Source organism: Plecotus auritus (assembly GCF_963455305.1).
Source record: "Plecotus auritus genome assembly, chromosome: 6".
NCBI classification, from domain to species: domain Eukaryota; kingdom Metazoa; phylum Chordata; class Mammalia; order Chiroptera; family Vespertilionidae; genus Plecotus; species Plecotus auritus.
This window is the reverse complement of record NC_137773.1, coordinates 140,848,066-140,867,205: the sequence shown is the minus strand read 5'-3', so window position 1 is coordinate 140,867,205 and position 19,140 is coordinate 140,848,066. Positions and strand designations below refer to the sequence as shown.

General features: G+C 46.2%; 1 protein-coding gene across 1 annotated transcript; it reads left to right on the top strand.

Moving 5' to 3' along the window:
• Positions 1-10,848: 10,848 nt before the first annotated feature.
• GHRL (ghrelin and obestatin prepropeptide) lies at positions 10,849-16,175 on the top strand. The gene is made up of 4 exons (XM_080672088.1): positions 10,849-11,678; positions 11,899-12,021; positions 14,926-15,034; positions 16,019-16,175. Exons 1-4 carry the CDS (start codon positions 11,571-11,573, stop codon positions 16,036-16,038), a joined length of 360 nt encoding a protein of 119 aa, XP_080528214.1. The 5' UTR covers positions 10,849-11,570; the 3' UTR covers positions 16,039-16,175.
• The last annotated feature ends 2,965 nt before the right edge of the window (positions 16,176-19,140 follow it).

Below are 19,140 nucleotides of genomic sequence, written 5' to 3'. Positions count from 1 at the left end.
AGCCTGCGGACTGAAAGGTCCCAGGTTCGATTCCAGTCAAGGACACGTACCTTGGTTGCGGGCACATCCCCAGTAGGAGGTGTGCAGGAGGCATCTGATCGATGTTTCTCTCTCATCGATGTTTCTAACTCTATCCCTCTCCCTTCCTCTCTGTAAAATATCAAAATATATTTTTTTAAAAACACCACTATTATAAATATGTTCAAGAATGTAAAGGAAAAAGAACATAAAAATGGAAGATAAAAAAAATGTTGCCAACAATTTCTAGAAATGAAAAAATCAGTATCTAAAGTGAAAACATACTGGATGGAAGAGCAGATTAAACACTACAGTGAGAAAGATAGCACTAAGTCTGAAGAGAGAGCAGTAGAAACTACAAATGAGTGCAGAGAAAAAGGAACTCAAAAGATAAACCAAGCAACTGTGGGACAGTATTAAATAGTCTAAAATGTATAAATTGGAGTCCCAAGGAGAAAACAAGTTTAAGGGTGGTTGGGGGACAAAAATATTTGAGAGCCTGGCCAGCAGGAATCAGTAGTTGAGCATCGACCTATAAACCAGGAGGTCATGGGTCAATTCCCAGTCAGGGCACATGCCCGGGTTGCAGGCTCAATCCCTAGTGGGGATTATGCAGGAGGCAGCCGACCAATGATTCTCTCTCATCATTGATGTTTCTCTCCCCCTTCCTCTCTGAAATCAAAATATATTTTAAAATATATATATATATTTGAAGAAAGAAATTTTCAAATTGGAAAGTTATAACCCTACAGATCCAAGAAAATTGGAGACCCAAGTAGAAGAATCACTAAACACACATACATACCCCATAATAAAATTGCTGAAACTTTAAATTATACAAGCAGCCAGATAAAAAGACATATTACATAGAGAGGAATAAGTATAGTTGGCCCTCCATATCTGCAGGTTTTGCATCTGAGGATTTAGCCAACCACAGATCGAAAATATTCAGAAAAAAAAGTCCAGAAAATTCCAAAAAGCAAAATTTGGATTTGCCACACACCAAATACTATGTTGAATTTACCCACATATCAATGAAAGTGCTATACCACATTAACAAATTGGAGGATAAAAATTATATCTCAAGAGATGCAGAAAAATATTTGACATGATATGACATCCACTTATGATTTAAAACCTCTCAAATAAAGGTTATAAATAAACCCACAGCTAACATATTCAGTGGTGGAAAGCTGAAAGCTTTTCCTCTAAGATCACAAGACAAGGATGCTCACTCCACTCTTACTCAACATAGTAAATACTGGAAGTCCTAAACAAAGCAATAGGAAAGAGAAATAAAAGGCATCCAAGTTGGAAAGGAATAAGTAAAATTGTCACTATCTCTGGAAGACATAATTTTATATATTTTTAAAACAAAAATCCACCAAAAGAATAGAAATAAATGAGTACAGTAAAGTTGCAGGATATAAAATCAATATACAGAAATCTGTTGTATATACTACCAATGAACTATCTCGCCTGCAGACTGAAGGGTCCCAGGTTCAATTCTGGTCAAGGGCACATGCCCAGGTTATGGGCTCAATCCCCAGTGGGGGGCATGCAGGAAGCAGCCAATCAATGATTCTCTCTCATCATTGATGTTTCTCCCTTCAGCTCTGAAATCAATAAACATTTTTAATTTTTTTTAAATTAAACTACCATATGACTCAGTAATTTCTTTTCTGGGTATTTATACAAAGAATATGAAAACATACATACATTTATTTATTTATTTATTTATTTATTTATTTAATATATTTCATTGATTTTTTACAGAGAGGAAGGAAGAGGAACAGATAGTCAGAAACATCGATGAGAGAGAAACATCGATCAGCTGCCTCCTGCACACCTCCCACTGGGGATGTGCCCGCAACCAAGGTATGTGCCCTTGACCGGAATTGAACCTGGGACCTTTCAGTCCACAGGCCGACGCTCTATCCACTGAGCCAAACCGGTTTTGGCAATATGAAAACATTTAAAAAGCTACATGAACCCCTATGTTCATTGCAACTCACAGACACAGCTCGAAGCTCTGGTGGCCTGGTGCTGAGATGCTGAGAGTCGGTCCTAGAGAGGGAGTTTGGTGGTGCCACTCTTGCTGCTCGGAGTGCACGCTGCCCCTATAATGGCTTGCTGCAAAATAAACAGTGAACTCTTTTTGCTTTTTGACATTTTCATAAAAATGAAAATCCTCTTCAGATTTCTTTCATTTGATAAAAACATAATGTAGGTCTTTCATAAAAACGAAGCAGCATAACATGAACTTTCAAAGAGCAGGAGATACCTGTATTAATATAAAAGGACTTCAGAACAAGAAATATCAGGGAGAAAGAGGACCATAAAAAAAAGGAACATGAGCCGAAACCGGTTTGGCTCAGTGGATAGAGCGTCGGCCTGCGGACTGAAAGGTCCCGGGATCAATTCCGGTCAAGGGCATGTACCTTGGTTGCGGGCACATCTCCAGTAGGAGGCGTGCAGGAGGCAGCTGATCGATGTTTCTCTCTCATCGATGTTTCTAGCTCTCTGTCCCTCTCCCTTCCTCTCTGTGAAATATCAATAAAATATATTTAAAAAAAAAAAAAAAAGGAACATGAATTCATCAAGATTACATAATTCTAAATGTGTATGCACCTAAAATAGAGCTTCAAAATATGTGAAACAAAAACTGACAGAACTGAAGAGAAATAACCTACAATTACAGCTGGAGATCTCAGCACTCCTCTTTCAGTAACAGAACAAGTAGACCCCCCAAAATCAATAAGTTTATAGAATACATAAAAAAACCTACCACTCAATTTGACGTAATTGGCATTTATAGAACATTCTACCCAGTGACGCTTAAATGCATTATTTTCAAGTGCATCTGGAATAATCATCAAGACAGACTAATTTCTGGACCCTAAAGCAAACTAACATCTAAAAAGAACTGAAATCATACAAACATTATCTGACTATAATGAAAGTTAATTAGAAGTCAATAATATAAATACATTTAGAAAATCTTCAAATATTTGGAAATTTAAGCAATACACATAAAGATAATTCATAGGCCAAAGAAAAAAATCACAATAAAAATAGTTACCTTTCGCCCTAACCGGTTTGGTTCAGTGGATAGAGCGTCGGCCTGCGGACTGAAGGGTCCCAGGTTCGATTCCAGTCAAGGACATGTACCTTGGTTGCAGGCACATCCCCAGTAGGGAGTGTGCAGGAGGCAGCTGATTGATGTTTCTCTCTCAACGATGTTTCTAACTCTCTCCCTCTCCCTTCCTCTCTGTAAAAAATCAATAAAATATATATATTTTTTAAAGAAGTTACCTTTAGCCCTAGCCGGTTTGTTCAGTGGTTAGAGCATTGGCCCTCAGACTGAAGGGTCACAGCTCTATTCCAGTCAAGGGCACGAAAGTACTTTGCAAGCTCCATCTTCAGCCAGGGTCGGGGAGTGTGCAGGAGGCAACCAATCAATTTGTCTCACATCGATGTTTCTCTCTGTCCCCCTCGCTTCCACTCTCTCTAAAAATCAATGGAAAAAATAATCTTGGGTCAGGATTAAAAAAATAAAAATTCCACTCAGCTGGTGTCGCTCAGTGGTTGAGCATCAACCCAGGAATCAAGAGGTCACCAGTTAGAATCCTGGTCAGGGCACATGTGAGCTTGACCTGCCCATAGCGGGCATGCAGGAGGGAGCCGATTGATGATGTTTCTCTCTCAATGTTTCTCTCTATCTCTGTCCCTTCCTCTTTCTCTAAAAATCAATTTTTAAAAAATAAATCCCTGAGTTTATGATAGGAATAAAATTTTGGAGGTAGCTAGGACACCAAATGTACTTTGAAAATTAGTAAACAAATAGAAAAAAAATCATGTATTTTGCCTTTCCTGTATAAACTATATTAAGGAACAACAATTTAAAAAATCACCATTTGGAGAGAAACCAAGATGGCGGCATAGGTAAACACCTAAACTGCTGCCTCACACAACAATTTCAAAACTACAACTAAAAGACAGAACGGACACCATCCAGAACCACAGGAAAGCTGGCTGAGTGAAAATTCTACAACTAGAAGGAAGGAGAAAAGCTCACAGAGAATTGGAGGTACGGCAAAGGGGCTTTGTGCGCACAGAGAGGAAGGGCGGCTGAGAGCCTGGCTGACTTCCTCTGGCGGAAGGGGGAAGGAAGCCTCCGACCGCACTGAACCCTAGTTCTGACTGCACTGAACCCCAGTTCCGGGCGAACCCCTGGGGACCCACGCTCTTGTGGGGGGGGTCTGGACTCTCGGGCGGAGACTGGGGAGCCGGGGAAGGCGGAGGACTGAAAGTGCACACGTGCGCGAGCGCTGGTGCGCACAAAGGCTGCGGGGGTTGCCACAGGCTTTCCCTAGTGGAGGGGAGTCAGAGGATTCTGACTGCACTGAGCCCCAGTTCCAGGCGAGCCCCTGGGGACCCACGCTCTTGTGGGGGGAGTCTGGACTCTCGGGCGGAGACTCCGGAGCCGGGGAAAACAGAGGACTGAAAGCGCGCCTGCGCCGGTGCGCACAAGGGCTGCAGAGGTTGCCGCGGGCTTTCCCTGGTGGAGGGGAGTCAGAGGCTCCTGACGGCACTGTGCCCCAGTTCTGACTGCAGTGAACCCCGGTTCCAGGCGAGCCCCTGGGGACCCACGCTCTTGTGGGGGGAGTCTGGACTCTCGGGCGGAGACTCGAGCTGGGGAAGGCGGAGGACTGAAAGCGCACGTGCGCGCAGGGGCGGGGCTGACAGGAAGCCAAGACTGAGGCTCCACCCCATCCAAGCTGAGCACAGAGGCTATTGCAATTTGGCAAGTCTAATCCTATAGGGCTGTCTCCAGCACCGGGCTTCTCCCAGCATAGACACAGCTGATCCTTACAGCCAGCTGACCCGGAGGTCAATTCTTCCCAGTGATACCAACAACAATAAAGACTTAATTACAACAAGGCTGTACACACAGTCCACAAAGGGGTGCACCAAGAGTGTCCACCTCAGGTTAACTGGGGAAGCAGACCCACTGGGCCATATTGGAAACCTAGCACAAATATCTACCTTACCAACTCAGGGATTCAGTGAAAATGCGGGGTCAAAGAATCAGATCACAAACGAAAGAAATGGAGGAAAACAAACGACTGGATATAGAATTCAAAACCACGGTTATAAGACTTTTTAAGAATATCCTAGAAAAGGCCGATAAATATAACGAGACCCTCGAAGATATGAAAAAGGACCAACTAGAAATTAAACATACACTGACTGAAATAAAAAATATTATACAGAGACCCAGAAACAGAATAGAGGAACCCAAGAATCAAGTCAAAGAATTGAAATACAAAGAAGCAAAAAACACTCAACCGAAAAAGCAAAAAGCAAAAAAAAAAAATCCAAAAAGTTGAAGATAATGTAAGAAGACTCTGGGACAACTTCAAGCGTACCAACATCAGAATTATGGGGGTGCCAGAAGAAGAGAGAGAGCAAGATACTGAAAACCTATTTGAAGAAATAATGACCGAAAACTTCCCCCACCTGGTGAAAGAAATAGACTTACAAGTCCAGGAAGCCCACAGAACCCCAAACAAAAGGAATCCAAAGAGGACCACACCAAGACACATCATAATTAAAATGCCAAGAGCAAAAGACAAAGAGAGAATATTAAAAGCAGCAAGAGAAAAACAGTTAATTACCTACAAGGGAGCACCCATACGACTGTCAGCTGACTTCTCAACAGAAACTATGCAGGCCAGACGGGAGTGGCAAGAAATTTTCAATGTGATGAATAGCAAGAACCTACAACCAAGATTACTCTACCCAGCAAAGCTATCATTCAGAATTGAAGGGCAGATAAAGAGCTTCACAGATAAGAAAAAGCTGAAGGAGTTCATCACCACCAAACCAGTATTATATGAAATGCTGAAAGGTATTCTTAAAGAAGAGGAAGAAGAAAAAAGTAAAGAGAAAAATTATGAACAACAAATACATATCTATCAACAAGCGAACCTAAAAATCAAGTGAATTAAAAACCTGAGGAGCAGAATAATCTGGTGAATATAATAGAATCAGGGGCATAGAAAGGGAGTGGACTGATAATTCTCAGGGGGAAAGGAGTATGGGGGGTTTATGAAGAGAATGGACAAAAATCATACACCTATGGATGAGGACAGTGGGGGGGAGGTAAGGGCAGAAGGTGGGGTGGGAAAGGGGTGTAGGGGAGCTATGGGGGGAAAAAGGAGAAATAATTGTAATAATCTGAATAAAGATTTATTTAAAAAAAATAAAAATAAAAAAAATAAAAAATCACCATTTGTAATTCCTAATAAATGATGATGTAGAAAATTATCAATGGAAGATAAATCCATTAAGTGAAAAGTTAACAGGGAACTTTAAAATGAATAGGATCATTTAACACTTGAATTCATGGATAAATCTTATTCTTAAAACATCAGTAAAAGTGGAGCCACCAGATATTGTATGCCTTGTAATGGAATTCAATAATAAGTACACAACACCGACAATGAAGTATTCTCCCCCAAAAGTAAAAGCTAAATCCTAATAAAACTTCATCTGAAGATATAACTGCCAGTTTACAGAAAGCAGGGGAGAGAGGAACAAGTTAAGTCATACCACAAGGAAGCGATCAGCAAAGACCAGAAGGTGGGAAATTGTACAGGACAAATAACCTGTTTTGTTTTTTGTTGTTTTTTAATAAATGGCGTGGGCCCTGCTGGTGTGGCTCAGTTGGTTGAGCATAGTCCTGTGCACCTGAGAGTCACAGGCTTGATTCATGGTCAGGGCACTGCTTGATCCCCAGTGGGGGGCGTGCAGGAGGCAGCCAATCTATGTTTCTCTTTCTCCCTCTCCCTCTCTAAAATTCAAAATAAATATATATTTTTAAAAATATAATAAATGACTTGGGATGAAAGAGAGGAGGAACAGGTAAGGGAGATTGTTATAGACTAAAAGAGACTTAAGACATACATCAACCAAATTAGGTTTTGTTTGGATCCAGATTCAAATAAGGCAACTGTATTTTACCTGTTAAAAACATATACCTAAGTTTTTAAGGCTGAAATTACATGATTACTAGGATTTGCTTTTACATTATTCCCCCCCCCCCAAAAAAAGGCAAAAACAGTGTGGGGTTTAAATAGAAGAAGCAAGATGTTAATAAATGTTGAAGTTGATGGTAGATGCTTGGAGACTCATTATATTACTCTACTTTTTTTGCATGTTTGAAATTTTCCAAAGCAAGTTAAAATATACATAGAGAGTTTATCTTCCTTCCACATGGCCAAATTTTCTGCTAGGATCAAGTATTATTTTATACTCAGAAATACTTGTTAAAATATAGACCCTGGGACCCCACTCCAAACATCTGATTAGGCATAAAATGATCTGCTTCCCCCATGACACCAGTGCAGCTCAGCTAAGTATTCACCCAGCAGGTGACACTGCATGCCCCTAAAGGCCTCACCCTAACATCCTACAGTTTGTAGTGGTCCCTAGGCTAAGGCTGCACCAGCAACTCTGGGTAGAGATGAGAGTCGAGCTATAGGACTTTGAGGGATCTGTGTACAGTAAGGAATAGGATGCATAGAAAGGGAATTCTGCCTGGAAGTGGTAGCATGAGGAAAGGGGGGTTGGTGTGAATCAGACTTTTCCAGGATTAGAGACCTGGGCTGAGGGAAGAAGATATTGAAGAGAAAGACTGAAGATACAAAAGAGACAATTTGTTGGGGCTCCAGCCCCACGATGGCAGGAGAACAGGGAAGCCCCAGTGGGAGAGGCTTGGTGTGGACAGCAGGGGATGAAAGAGCGAGCATGGCTGCTGTTATGGAAGTTTGAAGAGTGGCACCCATGAGTATCTAGAACTGTTGTCCAGAGCAGTAGCCATAAGCCACAAGCAGCTACTGCGTACTAAAATGTAGCTAGTCTGACTTATGTGATGTACCAATACAATGCACTGGACTTTGAAGATTTAGTAAAAAGAAAGCCAGGGTCCTAGCTAGTTTGGCTCAGTGGATAGAGCGTCGGCCTGCGGACTAAAGGGTCCTGGGTTCGATTCAGGTTGCAGGCTCGATCCCCAGTAGGGGGCATGCAAGAGGCAGACAATGATTTTCATTGATGTTTCTATCTCTTCCTCTCTGAAATCAATAAAAATATATTTTTTTAAAAAAAGAAAGCCAGGGTTAAATACCTCGTTGATTATTATATTTATTACATGTTGAACCAATAATATTAGAGTATTTAGATTTAAAATATTATTAAAATTTATTTTACCCGTTTCTCTTTGCTTTTTTAATAAAACTCCTAGGAAATTTAAAGTTACATAGAGGCTCTTATTTGACATGTTATTTCTATTGAACAATGCTGATCTAGAGGCTATGGGAGCCAGAACTAGGAGAAAAAGGCCACCGAAAAGCCCCATCTCAGAAAATAACACCTCTTCCTACAGCCCCAGAACCTGCCTCATTCAGACCAAGGTCCAGCCTGATTAATGAAAAAAATGCTTGCTAAGCCAACTAATTATTTGTACAAATGAAATTATACTGCAAAGTATATAAAGATTTGTTCTCAGACACCACGTACATATAACAATTAAGTGGCGAGTGCTTCTCCATTCATTAAGGCAGGCCCTCGAGGCCCTGCAATGGGAAGAAAATCACCATCCAGCAAGCTATCCAGAGGAAGCATGCGTAGAGCACCTAGTAAGTTCTGAGGAGGATCCAGGTACAGGGAGGTGCCAATCTGGGCTTGGTATTACCCACCCTGGGAAGGAATGAGGAGGAAAGTGAGCCAGGGAAGTTGGCTTTCCCCAAGTTTATGGTCTTCCTCCTGGTCCAGATTTGCATGCATTTCCCACCCGGGTCTGTCCCCACTCCCCAACTGTGAGTGGGCAGAGAGATACTTTTCTGGGTGCCACCACCCTCCTCCCTCAGTGGTTCTGCCATCCATCAGATTTTCCTTCCTTCCCACCAGCCTCCTCTGTGGTATGTGGTCAGGGTGGTTTCCATCACACAGGCCACCTCTCTGTTTCCCAAAGATAACACAGTCCGTGCGGGTGTTTGCTCGCTGGTGCTGTTATCTAAGATCAACACAGCGGCTCCTGCCTCCAGAGGCCTCCAGGGTCAGGAAAAAGCAGAGGCTTCGTGTCTCAGTTGGTGCCTGGTCACCATAGTTGGGGTTTCGGGTTGTTTCCTTTTGGTGGGGGTGAGGGTGGCTGTGAACAAGCTGTGGATCTTCTCCCCACCTGTCTCCACCTTCAGCCCTCTGGCCCTGCAGCCAAGAGGTCTAAGCTCAGGTGGCTGTCAGGGTGAAGCCCCCACCGCAGCTGGTGATGAGATGTTTTTCAGCAGGAGGTACTCAGTCCCCCACACTCTGAGGGGCTGTCCAGCCCCTCCTATGCCTCCACTGTCCCAAGAGTCTCCACATGGGTCCTGTGCCCCCTAAAGTCAATCATCAAGTCAGGTGTCATTTAAACATCAGCTGTTCTACTGCCTCAAGATCCCCCTAACTGGTTCTGTGCCCCAGGCCCACCCTGCTTGGAGCACACTGATTTTCCTGGAAGCAGGAAGCAGAGAGAGCACTGGATTAGGAGCCAGGAACCTAGGCAGGAGTCCCAGCATTGCCACTGATGGCTGGGTGGCTTTGGGGGAAGTTTTCTTTTTCTTCCAGTGAAATAAAAGGTCCAGTATCCCAAGTCTTTAAGGTCTTTCCAACTCGCTCATTATTCTATGCTCTGTCCCTCCTGTTAAAAACCCTTCAGAGGGCGCCCTCCTACACATAAAGCCCACACTCCGTGTGCCAGGAGCTTTCAAGGCAGTGCAGAGCCTGACCCCAACTGCCTTCGAAGCCTTTCTTTTGGCCTTCTCCCACCACCACTACCATCCTCCAAGCCACCCAGCCTTCTCACCGTTGTCCCAACAGTCTACACCATGCCTGTTTGCTCCGGTCACTCATGCCACTCTGCTTGCAGCGATGCCCTCCCTTCAAAGCCTGCTCCATTGCCACCATCTGCCTCTTGCATGGAGCCCCAGCCTGAAGTGAGCTCCTCCTGAAATTTGATACAGACATTGCATTCAGCCCTAGTAGTCACTGCTTGGGCATCCAATTAGATGAAGCATTGGGGCAGATTGAGGTTACTGTTAATTACTCTTCATCCAAGAACATGTGACCATCACACATGCTTGGCACAAGGTCTTGGGCCTGATACAAAAATACTTGTCATCTGTATGCTGCCTTACAGATTATAAAGAATTTTCACACACACAACCTCATTAATCCTCAAAGCCACTGGGACAGGCTGCCCTGCCACAAGGGGGATTAGTGATCTGCCTAACGCCAATCAATGTGAGTAGGTTACCTGTGCCAGTAGCAGGTCACAGCCCTTCTGCCTCCAGATCCAATCTGTTCCCTCTGCCCACTAGTTATCTAGGTAACTAAGCCCACAAGTTAAGAAACACCAAGCCAGGCAGAGTCATCATGCTTCACGCAGGAGGAATGACTGAGGTTTAACCACTTATTAAAATGACTCCCACACCTGCTCCATGGAGGACAGTTAGGAGCTCATGCTGCCGCCCCTCCCCGCAGTTTCCTCATCTGTGAAGTGGGACGTCCCTCGTGGGAAGGCAGAATTCATGAGCTGGCTCCCTTGTGCTCCAGAGGCTTGTGGGAGCCAGAGCAGTGTCAGTCACAGAACTGCAGGTGCAGGACTAGAAATCTCTGAGAAATCTAGTGACGGTAAACTCGTTCTATCCAGGCAGAGGAAGGCTTCCGAAAGGAGAGTGAAGTCTAGTCATACCACCCTGAATGCGCCCGATCTCATCAGAAAGGAGTGAGCCAAGGTCCCAGAGCAGCAAAGCCAGCCTGGACCCCCCAGCCACTTCCCTCCCTCCCACCTAAACCAGGGCCGGGCCATTTGTGGACAGCTGGAGCAGATGGCCACCCCAAGCCAACCCAACAATCTCTCTGGGCATTTGACCTCCATTGTTGATTTCTACCCAGAGGACCCAAGGAATGTAATCAGCCCCTGGAAACTAGGCTGCCCTGAGATGAGGTTGCTGGTTTAAAACAAACACAAGGCTTCCTATATAAGGACCAGCCAGCCACCAGGCACCACCTCCGCCAGGAATCCCAGGTAGGCACCCTCGCTCACTCTGTGGGTTTGCTTATGGGTTTAACTTATTGGCCGTTCACAGGCCCACCTGAACGAAGGGGAGGATGCACAAGCTGGGGCAGCCTGGTTGCTCAGACATAACTGGGCTTAGGTCTCCTGGGGACCTTGCTGGGTCAGCTTCATCACCCATTAAGAAACTTGGCACGAGGTCTTTGGGGGCTGGGCAAACACATGGGGAATCCACTGCCAAGGGTTCTGCCCTGAACAGTCTTGGAAGAGAACACACACATCCTTCAATTCATTCCTGCCATCCCAGGTCAAAGTCCCTCGCCCTGTCTGCTAGGCGCTGGGAGGGCAGTGGAAGCGAAGGGAGGGGAGGGGGAGCGTGTTAACTGGAGACTCTCTCTTCCCTTGGCCCCTCTGTCCCAACCCAGCTGAGGCCATGCCTTCCCCGGGGACCATCTGCAGCCTGCTGCTCCTCAGTGTGCTCTGGGTGGACTTGGCCATGGCAGGCTCCAGCTTCCTGAGCCCTGAACACCAGAAAGTGCAGGTGAGATTCTCCCCACAAAGCCCCACATTCTGACGGGGCATCTCATTCCAGCCCTGCCACATAGCCAGCTGTGTGACTTGAGCAGTGGCTCAACCTCTCTGGGCTTCAGCCTTCTCGGAGAACACAAAGGAGGTCCCTGGGTCTGACTTATAGGCCCGCCTCTCTCTGCTCAGGAAGGATAAGGGGGCTTAGGGTCCTAAAGAAAACTTTCTCTCTCCAGCAGAGAAAGGAGTCCAAGAAGCCACCAGCCAAACTGCAGCCCCGAGAGCGAGAGCTGGAAGGCTGGCTCCGCCCAGAAGACAGAAATCAGGAGGAAGGGACAGAGGATGAGCTGGAAATTCGGGTTGGTTCCTCTGTAGTTTTATGCTTTTGTGGCAGGGGAGGGGTGAGGGAAGGGGAAGGCAGGGGGTGATGGCATAAACAGGGGTCCACTTACCAGCATGAAAATAGTTGACTGCACTGTGCTCTATGAGGTCTTTGCCCATGAAGAGGCAAACATCTAAGAGAAGTAACTTTGCTACCACAGAATGGGAACATACAGGAACTGTAAGCAGAGAAGGGGACGCTAGCAGGCGCCAGATATTTTCAAAGGGTGCAACAAATGGGGTGCCCAGAGAAAGACACCCAGGAAGACACAGCTGGTCATAGACTGAAGGTGTTTCCCCACAGAAAACGTTCTGGTTGGCCCAGGGCCTCAGACCTCACTTGGGCTGCAGTGCGCCCAGACCGCATCCGGGAAGGCAAGCGGCTGCTGGCGGGGCTCCAGGGCCCACTGAAGCCCATCTGCGGATGAGGACAGGCCAGCCAGGCTGGCCCTGGCTCTGGCTAATCTTGCCTGAGATAAGGAAACAGTTTAGAGATAAATGGAGGACTAGGAAGGGGGAGGGGAGAGAAATGGATTTTATAGGGTTATCTAGGTAACTTCCCTGAAAAGCTGGCTGTGTGTGGTTGGCAGATGGTTCTGACAAGCATTTAGGTGGCGACAGACACCTCCATGCTGAGAAACCAAAATTCTCTGGATGGCACTTAATAATCAACCATGGCAGTTACTGAGCTATTGAGAGCTGGTATCATTGCCCTCATTGATTAGAAGTTCAGACAATGCACTTGCCTGAGATGCACAGCCAGAGGGTAGCAGCGGTGGAACTGAAGGTCAGGGCTGACGTCAGTCCCCAAGTCCTCTCTTCCTCCTTACAGTCTCTCTCTTCTGGCCTGAGAGAAGCTGAAGCCTTGGTCTTTCTCTAACCACCCACCAGCCGCTTCTCCTGTCAGGGATGAGCTCGCCGACCCATGCTCTCTCTGACCCTCTGTAAACTTAAAGGTGTCCTCAGGCACTTCCTCCGTACCACCTCAGGACATCCTCAACCTACCACATCCCACTCCATGGCCTTAAACTAAAATCAGGGAACTCTCTTGTGAGATTGCCAGCTCCCGCCCACAGGTACTCACCCAGCTAGGGTCGCTCTAAATTAGCCCAGATGGGAAGAGATTTCAGTGGCGGCTGACTCAAGGCAGGGCTGGAAGTTTCCAGTTCCCATGAAGGCTGGCCTCAGAAGAAATGGCCCGTGCTGCCTCAGCTAGAACCAGGAATCTGAAATGTCTGGGAGGGGGTGTAGCCGAAGAAGGTGGCTATGGCAGGAGGCCAGCAACACCTTCTCAAAGCCCCTCCCGCCCTAGGGCTCCACCTCTTTCATCCCGGGCCCCCACTTCCTTCAAACATTTTTCTCATAAAATCTAGTTTCAGAGCTCTAAGGTTTTTCAAACCAAGTCTTTCCCACTCCCCTACCCCACCCACCTCCCACTGAACAGATGAGACTCCGAGGCCAAGGGAGTCTTGAGGTCACCGGAAGCTCATCTCACAACCACCAGTCACCACGTCGCCTCTCAACTGCCCCTGCCGCTCAGTTCCAGCCAGCAGGTCCCTAAGAAGTCTGTTCCAGTGATCTGACCACCCCACATTAGCCACGAGGGTGGGGGCGTGGGGAAGGATGAATCTTTGAAACGTTACTGGAGGGAGGTAACAGGAGGGTCCAAGTTCCCTAAAAAATTAATCATGCCATTCCCCACGCTCTCCACCTTCACAGTGGAGACAAGTGGGGAAGGTAAATTGTTTTAATGGAATAAACAGCCATTTGTTGCTTTAATAACTTCTCTGAGCATGTTTGCTCATCTGTAAAATAGAAGTCATAGTGGTACCTGCCTGCAGGGGAGGCACCGAGGGCTGGATACAGTGGCCTCACACAGGGTGGGGCTCGCTCTTGGCGCTGCCACACCCCTGGGGCGAGCAGAGGTCCCAGGGCTGGTGGACTTAAGAATCCTGCATTCTAGTCCATGGCCACCAACTCCTCAGAGGCCTCAAACAAGTCCTTCAACCTCTCTGGGTCTCGGCTGCTTTATCTGAAAATGGGGGTAACACCTCCTGTCTGGAGGGTAGTGGGCAGAAGGACCAATGACCAGGGGTCCTTTCCAGCATCAAGAGTCCTCCTCCACTGACTCATGGAGGTGTTCCAACATGGCCAGGTGCTGAGGCAGCTACTGGATGAACAGAGATAAAGATACAGTCTCTGGCCTCAAGGGAGAAAACAATGATGTGGCTGCAAACACAGCTCTTTCCTGTTTCCCCAAAGCTTTTAGTGATAGTAAATCATCTCATAGATTGCCAAGTACGGGAAATGGTGCATTCTCCCTGCAGAAGGAAAGAAACGGAAGCAGAGAAAGAAGAATGAACTTAGCTCTAGGAAAAGGTCAGCTTCCTGTCTGACTGCACTGAACAGAGGCCGGTGCATGAGAAAGAGCACCTGGGAAAGGAGAGAGTTGGGGGCAGTGGAGGAGGCAGAGACCATCACCTAGGCTAGTGCTATGTACACCAGCTAGGCCCACTTCCCCCAAACCTCCCTGCCAGGGCCTGAAATTCCACCACTGGCGATTCAACACTGTCTTCGAAAACTGCACGGCAGGGAGGGGGGCTTGCTAGGGGACACCCCAGCTTTTACCTTAGCGGTAAAGGAAGAGAGTCAAGGTTAGCCTCCTAAAGATGGAGGGGGCAATAAGAATGGGCCTACAAAGGAGAGTAACTGAGCTATCCCTCAGTAGCACCTGCTTGGCCCACAGGCCCTTTTATCTCCCTGACCCTTTGGAATGGAAGTGTTTGGGAGAGGGGCCTCCTTTGAGATGAAGTGTTTGGGGCAGGGGTTTGGGAGGCTGTAACCTCTTGACATTTCCTGGGTCCTCCCTACTCTCCTCCTAGTTCAACGCCCCCTTTGATGTTGGAATCAAGCTGTCGGGGGCTCAGTCCCACTGGCATGGACAGGCCCTGGGGAAGTTTCTTCAGGACATGTTTTGGGAAGAAGCCAATGGTAAGTCCCTACCTGGGTCAAGTCAATTCAAGAGTTTTCTTGGAGTCCCAAATGTGAGCCCACATTATGGGTGACACAAGAAAAGTTCTCTTCCCTGACCCCTGCCTCTCAAAGAGCTTCTAATTTCTCGTTCCCAAATATCGGCAGGAGTGGGCTGGGCTGGTATTTGAGTGGCTGAGAGGGTGTTGAGCCCAGTTTTTTTGTTTTGTGGTTTTTTTTGTTTTTATATATATTTTATTGATTTTTTACAGAGAGGAAGGGAGAGGGATAGTTAGAAACATCGATGAGAGAGAAATATCGATCAGCTGCCTCCTGCACACCCCTACTGGGGACGTGCCCACAACCAAGGTACATGCCCTTGACCGGAATCAAACCTGGGACCTTTCAGTCCGCAGGCTGACGCTCTATCCACTGAGCCAAACCGGTTTTGGCGAGCCCAGTTTTTGTATTCAAAGAGGGTACTAAGTTCCGAGAACTAGCTTTGGAGCCCCAGTGAGCCCCAATTTCCGTAACCATAAAATGGAGCTAACACCCCTAATAGAGTATAAAATTATTTGGTGTTACAACACCTTTACTGTATAATTCTACTTCACAAAAAGAATTAGTGCTACAATTGCATTGAGAATGGGCTCCGCAGCCAGTTAAGCGAAGGCTTTTTTTTGTTTTCATTTGAATCCCCTCTTACCTTGTAAAGATACCACTTAACTTTCTCCTGACCAAGGAGGCCATTGGAAGCACCTTACAACCTGCAAAGCACTTCCATCACCAACATGGCATCACCTACCCCATCCACCACTCAGCAGAGAATCACACTCACCCTTCCATGCAGATAAGGAGACCAAGACTCAGAGCTTTTAGGTGACTTGCCCAAGTCACAGTCCAAGACACCACCTCACTTGTCACCACTGTGGAAGAAAACCATCTTTGATGGCACCGGCCAGATAGCAGATTCAGAATTTTGACATCTACACCCTTGCTTTTCAGAGGCCCCAGCAGACAAGTGACCATCCACAAGACCGGCCCACCTCTTTGTTTTCCTACTATCCTTAGAAGTGCTCACCATGGCATTTAGATTGCTTCTACAACTCCCAGCTCTGAGTGGTACTAGCTTAGGAGCTGAATAAATATTCAAACTGTGTGCTAAATGTTCATAATGAGAATTATTTCACCAAAGAGGAAAATTTCATTGGAAAAAAAAAAATCTTGTTCTATGTTCAATAGAAAAGAAAAGAATATGTAGCAAGGCAGGTGTGCATGCTTAGAAAACCAAACTAGACCAACTCATACAAGCAGATAGACTACTGGTGTATGTATGGCAGAAGAGGAGTGGAGGAGAGAGACAAAGAGAAAGAGGGGAAAGGGAAGAGAAGGGAGGAGAAGAGGATGGGGAGGGGAGAAAGGAAAAGACACAGTTCCTTTAAATATCAAAGTGCAAAGTTGCAGTGAGCGCTTATTATCAAGAAGGACTGTGTTGCCCTAGCTGGTTTGGCTCAGTGGATAGAGTGGTGGCCTGTGGACTGAAGAGTCCCGGGTTTGATTCCTATTAAGGGCACATGCCCAGGTTGCAGGCTCACTCCCCAGAAGGGGGCGTGCAGGAGGCAGATCAATGATACTCTCTTATCATTGATGTTTCTATCTCTCTCTCCCTCTTCCTTCCTCTCTGAAATATGTATTTAAAAAAAAAAAAAGGACTCTATGGACAAAGAAAGTGCAGGTGATGTTATCAGAGCTAAAATCCACTAACCACATTCAAGATCTGAAGAGGATTCTGGGAATGCCAAAGCATGAATCTAAAGTTATTAAGTGGGTGCTAACGATGGCTTCTAGCCACTGCTGGGAAGGGCTTCCTCTTTGTTCACTATTGAGAAGCCCAGCAAAGTAGATACCAACTCATATGGGCAAGGCAGGCCACTGCCTTTATTACTTCACTGATACCCGGTAGTTGTCCCAAAACATTTCCAACTCCAGCTCACAGGTGAATCAAACCTTGGTCTTTAAGTTCCACAATTTAATTCCAGGGAAGACACCAGTCTTCCTAGGACAGCCTTGGGCAAACTACGGCCCGCGGGCCGGATCCGGCTGTTCTATCCGGTTCTCTTGCTCTCCCCTCCGCTCCTTTACTTTGAATTTATATTAGTTCACACAAACACTCCATCCATGCTTTTGATCCGGCCCTCCGGTCCAGTTTAAGAACCCATTGTGGCCCTCAAGTCAGAAAGTTTGCCCACCCCTGTCCTAGGAGGAAATGTCACTTATCAGTCATTTACACTTTAGCATAAACATGCAAACTGACTTCTGAGAGCTGGCAATGATGGATGGGTGAATCAATAGGAGAGAAAAGCCAGCAAGAAGGGAGATTCCAAAGAGATGCACTGCCAACCTGCCCAGTCAGACACATGATCCCCTAGAAATATGTAGGACACCCCTCTGCAGAGTGGGGTAACACCCATACTGGAAAAAAACTACCACAGAGGGCTCTAGAAGTCAAGTATCTTCTTGAGTAAAACTTTGGCCACCTGGCACTCAAGGCACAGCCCTATAGGTACCAACCACTGGTGGACTTAGTGGGCCCACCGAAACCCAACTGCCATTCATCATCCAGGAACTGCATGTGGTCTGTGGATCATCTGGGAATTCCTTAGAAATGCAATCTCGGGCCCCATCCCTGCCCTACTATATCAGGATCTGTATTTCAACAAGATCCCAGGTTATTGAATGGCCTATATAAAGTGGCTTAGAGGCAACTGGACTCTATTCAGACAGTACAGCACACTGGACAGCTAGACTGCCCCACCTGGCATAGAATAGGTGTCGATTGTTATGAAACTTAAAAAAATTGAGACCTAGCCAGGTGGGATCCTCAACAGAACTGTGAACACATGAAAAAGGTGTCCTGTTTCTTCTCTCTTACCTTCTTCCCCATCGATTTAGTCCCAGCTCTATTGTCGACTCAATGTCCATCTGTTGGGCAGATGGCAGACCACACACACATACTCCCATCTCTCAGATGATCAGACACCTGATTATATGACTACACAGTAACTTCATTCACTGAGTCCTTGCTTTCAAAAGCATCTTCATCTAAGCCACAGACTGAAACATGTTATCACCATTCAAGGAACTTAAGGTATTGGAGAACAGGTGAACTAAGTGGGGGGAGTGGAAGAAAAGAAATAGAAATGGAGGGAAATGACCTTCTACAGCCCCCAGATGGCTAGCCCCTAAGACCCAGCTCCCTAGTACTGAGGCCTAGACTGACATGCTGTCCTGAAACTTAGCCATATCCCAACTCCACTGTTTATAGGGGCACAACCCTGATCACCACTATCCACACCCACAGCCCTCTTCTTAATAGCTAGAGGATGGAAGTCCCAAGTGTGATCAAATTGACCCAGGACACCAGATGCTGATCTGGAGAAGCAGCAGCCATGGATTGGACTGGGGGCGGTGCTCGGGGTGGGGATGGGGGGGGGGGTGGAGAGGGATGTGTGCCAGGCCCTGGTGGGAATACTGGTCAATTCCACCCCATCAAAAAAAAGAACAAAGACTTACTTTTCTCTCAAAGGACTCACAAGCATTCTCTGCCACTTATCTGCATCATTCATTAAGTTAAAAAAAATTAAAAAAACATTTTAAGCCCACTCTGGACTGGGCAATCCCACCTGGGGCAGGCAGCATGATGTGGTTAAGAGCTATGGGCTAGACTCAGACCTGATTTTGAATACCAGTTCTGATCCAGACCAAAATATTGAATTTCTCAGGTTCCTCAAATTAAAATACCCACCTTCCTGGGTTACTATAGAGACTGAACACAGTATCTCCCTCAAGGGCACCTGGCACATAGTAGGCATTCAACTATTCTAACAATCATCACTTACTTCATCCCTGCTGTGCACCAGGCATTGTTCTAAATACTTGTAATTAATGCAATTTCAGCTAATTTTCACAAGCTACTTAGGAGGGAGGAAACTGAAGTTTGGAGAAATTAATTTTCCAAGGTCACACAGCAAATACATTGCCCACTCATATCCAGAGCTGTAGTGGTTGATTGAGTCCATGCTTTTCAAAGTCTACTGCCTCTCAATGGTATTTTCTTGCCCAGCTGC

What these genes read in the sequence shown, in the direction of transcription:
- GHRL (XM_080672088.1), top strand. Translation starts at nt 11,571, where the DNA reads ATGCCTTCCCCGGGGACCATCTGCAGCCTGCTGCTCCTCAGTGTGCTC. An exon ending in CTGAACACCAGAAAGTGCAG is followed by an intron (nt 11,679 to 11,898) that starts GTGAGATTCTCC and finishes TTCTCTCTCCAG; the next exon opens with CAGAGAAAGGAGTCCAAGAA. An exon ending in GTTTTGGGAAGAAGCCAATG is followed by an intron (nt 15,035 to 16,018) that starts GTAAGTCCCTAC and finishes CTTGCTTTTCAG; the next exon opens with AGGCCCCAGCAGACAAGTGA.